The sequence below is a fragment of the Natator depressus genome, chromosome 14 (assembly GCF_965152275.1).
Source record: "Natator depressus isolate rNatDep1 chromosome 14, rNatDep2.hap1, whole genome shotgun sequence".
NCBI lineage: Eukaryota > Metazoa > Chordata > Testudines > Cheloniidae > Natator > Natator depressus.
The window spans coordinates 20,058,720-20,066,949 of NC_134247.1; the positions used below are offsets into that span (position 1 = coordinate 20,058,720).

General features: G+C 43.6%; 1 protein-coding gene across 1 annotated transcript in view; it reads left to right on the forward strand.

The window, feature by feature from the left end:
* The window catches only part of METRNL (meteorin like, glial cell differentiation regulator), a 35,008-nt gene extending 27,292 nt beyond the window's left edge, over window positions 1-7,716 (forward strand). The window contains exons 3-4 of the mRNA XM_074971080.1: window positions 6,029-6,088; window positions 6,856-7,716. Coding sequence (XP_074827181.1) covers window positions 6,029-6,088; window positions 6,856-7,172 — 377 coding nt within the window. The 3' untranslated portion in view covers window positions 7,173-7,716. The remainder of the gene's footprint in view (window positions 1-6,028; window positions 6,089-6,855) is intronic.
* Window positions 7,717-8,230: the final 514 nt, after the last annotated feature.

Sequence of the window (8,230 nt, forward strand, 5' to 3'; positions counted from 1 at the left end):
AAATAAATACGCTGTCCACATTGTAGGATGGGGCCAGGGTGTGCATGGCATTCTGGCCTTGGATGGAGAAAACGTGGCCAGCCAACAGCCTGTATCAGATGTTAAGTATGGTAATATGTGTAAGTCAGCACTAATTTAACGCATCGTACGTGTTATACCAGGGCCACATCCCGAGGGCCACATCTGGGTATAGAAATTGTATGGCAGGCCATGAATGCTCATGAAATTGGGGTTGCGGTACAGGAGGGGGTGAGGGTTCTGGCTGGGGTAGTGGGCTCCGGAGTGTGGCCAGAAATGATGAGTTCAGGATGCGGGAGGGGGCTCTGGGCTGGGGCAGGGGGATCCGTCTAGGGGTGCGGGCTCTGGGGTGGGGATGGGAATGAGGGGTTTGGGGTGCAGGAAGGTGCTGTGGGCTGGGATCGAGGGGTTTGTAGGGCGGGAGGGGGATCAGGGCTAGGGCAGGGTGTTGGGCACCGGGGGGTGGCTCGGGGGTGCAGGCTTCTGCGGGTGCTTACCTCAAGCAGCTCCCGGAAGCAGCGGTATGTCCATCCTCTGGCTCCTATGTGGAGGTGCTGCCAGGCGGCTCTGCTGTGCGCTGCCCCGTCCGCAGGTGTCGCCCCTGCAGCTTCTATTGGCTGCAGTTCCCAGCCAATGGGAGCTGCGGGGGCAGTGCGCGGAGCTTCCTGGCTGCCCCTATGCATAGGAGCCAGAGGGGGGACATGCTACTACTTCTGGGGGCCGCACAGAGTGGCCCCCAACCCTGCTCCCCAGCTGGAGTGCCAGAACGGGGCAAGCCCTAGACCCCGCTCCCCAGCAGGAGCTTGAGGGCCAGATTAAAATGGCTGGTGGATTTGGCCTGCCAGCCATAATTTGCCCACCCCTGTGTTATACCCTATAAAGCACATGGTTTTAAAAAATCCACAGACATTGACACCTCCCTGTGATTTCTTGCTCTTCATGAGACTATATGAAATTGAACTTTCCATTTTAATGACTTTGAATGTATTCTGCCTTTTATGGTCAGTTGGCCTCAGCAAGGATCGGTGTCTGTCTCTCCCCTGGACCCGCACACTCATTGCTCAGTATACCTGGTGGTCTGAATGCAAGTGACAAAAAGGTGATAGGGATGCCGTGAAGGGAGGTGTTCTAGAATATGCTTTGTGTTGTCACCATGGGTGGTGCTACAAGTAGTTCTGAATGTGCTTCCTCACCACTAAACTACTGTGCGTCAGCTTGGAACGGGAAAGGAGTTCTGAGTAATGGTTTAGTGGAAGGTGTACAAAGCACCCCATTTTGACCTAGAATCAGAGGCGGATTAGGGGTTTATGGGGCCCCTGGGCCAGAGCAAGTGGGGTCCCCTCCCCATCCCTTCCATATGCAGTCCCCCTGTGTCCCCCCTCCCCCCCCCCGGTGTTCCTGCCAGGAAATGGGGTCGGGGCACGGGGGCTTGCTTGGTGCTCCTGCTGGGGAGTGGGGTCGGGGTGCCCATTTTGCCAGGGGCCCCCCAGTTGGCCTAGTGGCTAATCTGCCGCTGCCTAGAATTTGAAAGGAAAAAGTTAATATGGTGCTCTCTCACTCTAGTGTCCATTCTTCTGAGAACCCACTGTTATCAGGACCTGGTTCCGTATTTCAAATATACCAACAAATGTCCTTATCTGTACTACTACCATTAGACTATTAAAATGAAAAGAACCTTTAATGTATCATTTTCTTTTCAGATCTAATGCTCTTATTTGGATTGCACTCTGTTTTGAGAACTAAAATAGGCTGGTTGTTCTCATGTGCAGATATTTTGTTTGGGTTTGTAAGAGCTACAGAGAGATAACTGGATCTAAACACACAATTGTTTTCACCGACATTTTACAGCTTTTCCATTATCAGGTTTTGTAAAACCTAATACAATAAAATATTTTTTTGGTCTGGACTCCCTAACTTTGTCACATGCACTGAATTGGGGCCATAGCAGACTGTGTAATACTTAAGCGTGTGCTTAAGTTCCATTAAAATTAATGGCATTAAAGTACGCGCATAAGTGCTTTGCTAAAGAGGAAGACCAAGGACAGAGTAGGCCTGTTACTCAATGAGAGAGGGAAAGACAATAACAGAAAATGTGGAAATGGCAGAGGTGCTTAATGACTTCTTTGTTTCGGTTTTCACCAAGAAGGTGGTGGCGAGTGGACGTCTAACATAGTGAATGCCAGTGAAAATGAGGCAGGATCAGAGTCTAAAATAGGGAAAGAACAAGTCAAAAATTACTTAGACAAGTTAGATATCTTCAAATCACCGGGGTCTGATTAACTGCATCCTAGAATACTCAAGGAGCTGACTGAGGAGATATCTGAGCCATTAGCAATTATCTTTGAAAAGTCATGGAAGATGGGAGACATTTCAGAAGACTGGAAAATGGCACTGTATTTGCCCATCTATAAAAAGGGAAATAAGGACAACCCGGGGATTTACAGACCTATCAGCTTAACTTCTGTACCCAGAAAGATAATGGAGCAAATAATTAAACAATCAATTTGCAAACACCTAGAAGATAATAAGGTGATAAATAACAGTCAGCACAGATTTTTCAAGAACAAGTCATGTCAAACCAACCTGATAGCTTTCTTTGTCAGGGTAACAAGCCTGGTGGATGGGGGAAGCAGTAGATGTGGTATATCTTGATTTTAGTAAGGCTGTTGATACTGTCTCACATGACCGTCTCATAAACAAAGTAGGGAAATACAACCTAGATGGAGCTACTATAAGGTGGGTGCATAACAGGCTGGAAAATTTTTCCCAGAGAGTAGTTATCAGTGGTTCACAGTGATGCTGGAAGGGCATAACTAGTGGGGTCCCGCAGGGATTGGTTCTGGGTCCAGTTCTGTTCAATATCTTCATCAATGATTTAGATAATGGCCTAGAGAGTACACTTATAAAGTTTCAGAGTAGCAGCCGTGTTAGTCTGTATTCGCAAAAAGAAAAGGAGTACTTGTGGCACCTTAGAGACTAACAAATTTATTTGAGCATAGCTCACTAAAGCTTATGCTCAAATAAATTTGTTCGTCTCTAAGGTGCCACGAGTACTCCTGTTCTTTTTACTTATAAAGTTTGTGGACGATACCAAGTTGGGAGGGGTTGCAAGTGCTTTAGAGGATAGGATTAAAATTCAAAATTATCTGGACAAACTGGAGAAATAATCTGAAGTAAATAGGATGAAATTCAATAAGGACAAATGCAAAGTACGCCACTAAGGAAGGAACAATCAGTTGCACATGACTGCCCAGGAAGGAGTACTGTGGAAAGGGATCTGGGGGTCATAGTGGATCACAAGCTAAATATGAATCAACAGTGTCATGTTGTTGCAAAAAAAGCAAACATCATTCTGGGACGTATTAGCAGGAGTACTGTAAGCAAGACACGAGAAGTAATTCTTCAGCTCTGCTCCACGCTGATTAGGCCTCAACTGGAGAATTGTGTCCAGTTCTGGGCACCACATTTCAGGAAAGATGTGGACAAATTAGAGAAAGTTCAGAGAAGAGCAACAAAAATGATTAAATGTCTAGAAAACATGACCTATGGGGGAAGATTGAAAAAATTGGGTTTGTTTAGTCTGGAGAAGAGAAGACTGAGAGGGGACATGAGAACAGTTTTCAAGTACATAAAAGGTTGTTACAAGAAGGAGGGAGAAAAATTGTTGTTCTTAACCTCTGAGGATAGGACAAGAAGCAATGGACTTAATTGCAGCAAGAGCAGTTTAGGTTGGACATTAGGAAAATCTTCCTAACTGTCAGAGTGGTTAAACACTGGAATAAATTGCCTAGGGAGGTTGTGGAATCTCTGTCATTGGGGATTTTTAAGAGCAGGTTGGACAAACACCTGTCAGAGATGGTCTAGATAATACTTAGGGCTAGTCTACACTGACAACGCTAAAGTGCTGCCATGGCAGCACTTTCATGTGGCTTGTGTGATCACAGCAGAGTGCTGGGCCACGTCAGTGAGAGGCGTGGCTCCCAGCGCTGGTGCACTGTTTACACTGGCGCTTTACAGAGTTGAAACTTGCTGCGCTCAAGGGGGTGTTTTTTCACTCCCCGAGTGAGAAAGTTGCAGCTCTGTAAATTGCCAGTGTAGACAAACCCTTACTCCTGCCTTGAGTGCAGGGGACTGGACTAGATGACCTCTTGAGGTCCCTTCCAGTTCTGTGATTCTATAAATCAGCCTATGTTAGTTTTGCTAGCTATCAGAAGGTTTGGAGGTTTGGTCTGGATACCAATCAAAAGCAATTGTGCTAGAAATCCCATTCAAGCTTTCTTGTAAGACTTCAACTATTTCTTGCCTTTGGCTGGGTTGGGTACAGTGCTTCCAAACTTGACTGAAAAGTGGAATGCTATAAAATAGCACAAAAATGCTGAGTATGGGAAAGTGTGTTTTGGTTTGGTTGTTTTAATTGTAATCCTCAGAAGTTCTGTTTAGTTCATGTCTTTGGATAAAGGTTCAGGTCAGGACCATTTTATCAAAACCACTTTGCCTGTTTTCTTAGTCTGTAGCTCTCAAGAATTTCACAGCCTGCTTTGAGTTATTCTCTCAAATCTCTCCTGCCCAGAAATGTGCATTTTGTGTTCCAGTTAATCCTATTAAGCAGTGTATTACATGATGTATTAATCATTCGACTGGTAGTAGTAATTATTCTCTTTGGATCACTGCTTTGATGGGACCTTGGAAAACAAGACAGATTTGCTGTGTTTTACATTGAAGAACGGTTCTGCTGTCTAAAATAAGAAGTATAAAAGTTAAGCATTGCGGAAATAGCTAAGCCAGGGAGCCTTGTTCATATTTGTCTAAATGTACCTCTGAGTGCAATGGATGAATTTGCTATCAGGGTTGAAAGTTGGCAAATCTGCTTATTAAATGTTTCAGATGATGATTTTGGGTGACTTTTAATTTGCCGTAATCTCGGATTGTCTGACCAAGTAAACTTTGCTTTTTAATACTTAGACTTGTCACCATTGTGTGATCTCCATTTAGCTGTCTTAGCAGTTGTAATAATCCAGAGAGAATAGTACAGTTGATATTTTTTCATTTTTCTTCCTGATATTCAAGTGCAACCTTAAGATCACATCAAGCAACAAGAACATGCTCTGATTCACAAGCATTCAACAAACAGACTTAATTAGTATTGCTAGATAGTATAGACCCTGATAGTAAGCAAATTCCTTCACTCAATAGGGTATTATAGAAACATCTGTACTGCACTACAGTACCTTCTCTTCAGAAGTAGCTGGCTGAGTACAAAGAGGAGCCACATTCTTGCATTGATTAGATTAGTGTAGATACTCAGATATTTCTAGCAGTACAGGAAATGGTCTTTGTACTACTTGAGTTTTAACAGATATGGGCTTGAGTTTCCATTCTGTCTTGATGTCTTCAAACACATGCTCTCCCCCCCCTCCCTCCCGGGGCAACGTACTGGATCTTTGATCTGTTGTTAGGCTAAATGGCTTGAGAAGTAACTCAACTACACTCATATAAATTATAGAAAGGAAGTTTTGCCCTAATACTTTAAATCCAATGTGATCTTCAAAGCTTTTACAAGGGCTTTGAATTCTACAATGGATCATACTATAAACATACCCATAATACATTGCATCTGCACATATATATGTATTGTATAAACCCTCTTAAAGTGTATAGATATATAGATATCTATCTATATATATTTATAATATGTGTGTGTGTCTATACACTTTAAAAGGATTTATACAGTACATGTAATACATACACAGTATAATCACTATATAGTGAATCTCTTAAAAATTCCTCCTGGAATATACATTGATCTTAAAGGTCTGATCCTGCAAGGTGCTGAGCAGTGAGCACATTCAGTTCCCACCGGCTTCAGTTGGGTTGTTGAGCATTCTCAGCCACTTGGGTGACTGGACCCTGCATGTTTACTCATTTGAATGTAAGCCACTTGTTTACTAACACAAACAGTCCCGCAACTTGTCTTCCAGTCTCTCATTATCTCTGCCCCCTTTCTTTCTAGCTCCCTGCCGTCCCTGCAGTGATACAGAAGTCCTCTTGGCTGTCTGCACTAGTGATTTCGGTGAGTTGTTTTTTTCTTCTCTGCTGCTGCTCCCCCATTCACTCCCCCTTACTATGGTGGTTGCTGGATTTGGCTACAGAAACTGCTGCAAACAATGATTAAATTTAAACACCAAATTGCAACAAACAGGGAACTTTCACCGGTTTCTGTAAACAAACTGTGGGCAAAGGGACACACAAAGAACCAAGAGAGAACATTTTTATGGGAGGAGACATGAAGGGCCTCAATTAAAGCCATTGTACTTGGCTAGCTCTTTCTATAGAGGACAAAGAGAGACCTAGCAACAATAATAGAGGTAGAAGTTCAAAGGTTTCTTGGGGGCATGCAATAGGATTTTCCCCTTGATGTCCTAAAGTGGGCCACTAACAAAAGACCAAAGCTGTGTTCTTTTCAGATTTCTGAAGGGGAAAGTTAATGTTCAGCTAATAGTTGTAACGGCAGCAACAACAAGCAAAATGTATTGACCGAGAGAAACATGAATATTCTGAACATGCTTTTTACTGTGGTGTAACTTTTTTCTTATAATTATTATGTTACTATTTTTAACGCAACTTTCTCATGCTTGAATTTAAAGTAATAGAAGCAAGTGGGCCTGTGTAGTCCAGGAGATGGGCTGCAAGGATTATATATATCCCTCTTAGTCATTTGAACTTACTAGGTCACATTCAGAGGTGATGTAAGTGGATGCTTATATTGGCGCTGAACTTGGATCCAAGCCTCCCAAAGCAGTTTCATGTAACCCTCCCTTTATTTTGTTTGTGTCCTAGTTGTCAGGGGTTCCATCCGAGATGTAACAAATGAGGCAGAGCAGCAAGAATCTGTAATAGATATCAGTGCAAACAAACTCTACAGGCAGAAGAGCAAAGTCTTTCAGCCCACAGAGGAAAATGGGAGCTGGCGGGGACAAATAAAGACCCCACTGGAATGTGGGGTGAGACCAGGAGATGGAGACTTCCTCTTCACGGGACGCATGCAATTTGGGGAGGCCAGGTTAGGCTGTGCCCCTCGTTTTAAAGACTTCCAAAGGATGTACAAAGAGGCAAAGGACAAAGGGCTAAACCCATGTGAAATTGGCCCAGACTGACGCCCCCTATTTGGCTGAAGATTGCTCTTAGCGCTTGGCCGGAACTAATTCCTGGCCCTGGTAAACGCTCTGAACAAAACGGTAATTAACTGAAAGCATGGAGAAATCTGGTGTGCAGAGTGAGAGCCACGCGGAATGTGTCCATGGAAGCAACAGAGGTACGAGCTCAGAAGGCTGCCAAGCAACCAAGGCTGGATTTTTAACCCATCTGGTCCCTATGAACTAAGTTATTATATTTTTTTAGCAACTTCCTTAGGAAAACAAGCAAACAGAAAACTCCAATGTCTTTAAAAAACCCAATGAAAACCAACCTGCCTTTGTATCTTTTTAATACTAATGTTTAAAATGTCTTAAGCTGATGTAGCATTTGGTATGGTGTATTCTGTATAAATGGTCGAGAATGTGATAGAACATGGTAAAATCATCTTAACATTGATGCTTTGTAAAAAGCTTGGTGTACAATTCGAAGATGTTTCTTATGACAGAAATTTATGGAGCCAAATTCCTCTTTTTTATTTGAAAGAATGTACAATCACCGCCTGCAATTTTTCGTTCAGGCTGGCGAATAGTTTCCATTCCAGAGAAATAAAGGTCCCTGGATTTGACCTACATTGTTTCGACTTTTATTCTCCTTCTCCATAATTGTAGCCTCCACAAGTCCAGATGTGCATGTGGATCAAGCGTCCATATGCTATAGATTACTGCTTGCATATTTGTGTGGCTGCTGAAGCCCAAGTGCCTATGTGGGGTTGGGAACTGCAGTGGTTTTCAAAGGGGGAGTGGGATCTATTTTTGGAGATTTCTTAAAGAAACATATCCCAGGCAAGAAGCTTTGAATGACTCTTGCTTTCACCCATGGTAGGTTACTTGGGAAACCAGTCCAAAACAAGTATTTCCTCCACCTGGGGCATGTTCTAGCTATAGGCAAACTGGGCAGCTGCCTAGATCAGCGGATTCTGCCTAGAGTGGTAGAGGCAGTGAGGCCAAACCTGAGTGGTGCTTGACCCACTCATGATAGAGGAGGAAGCCATGAGGCCAAACCTGAGTGGTGCTTGACC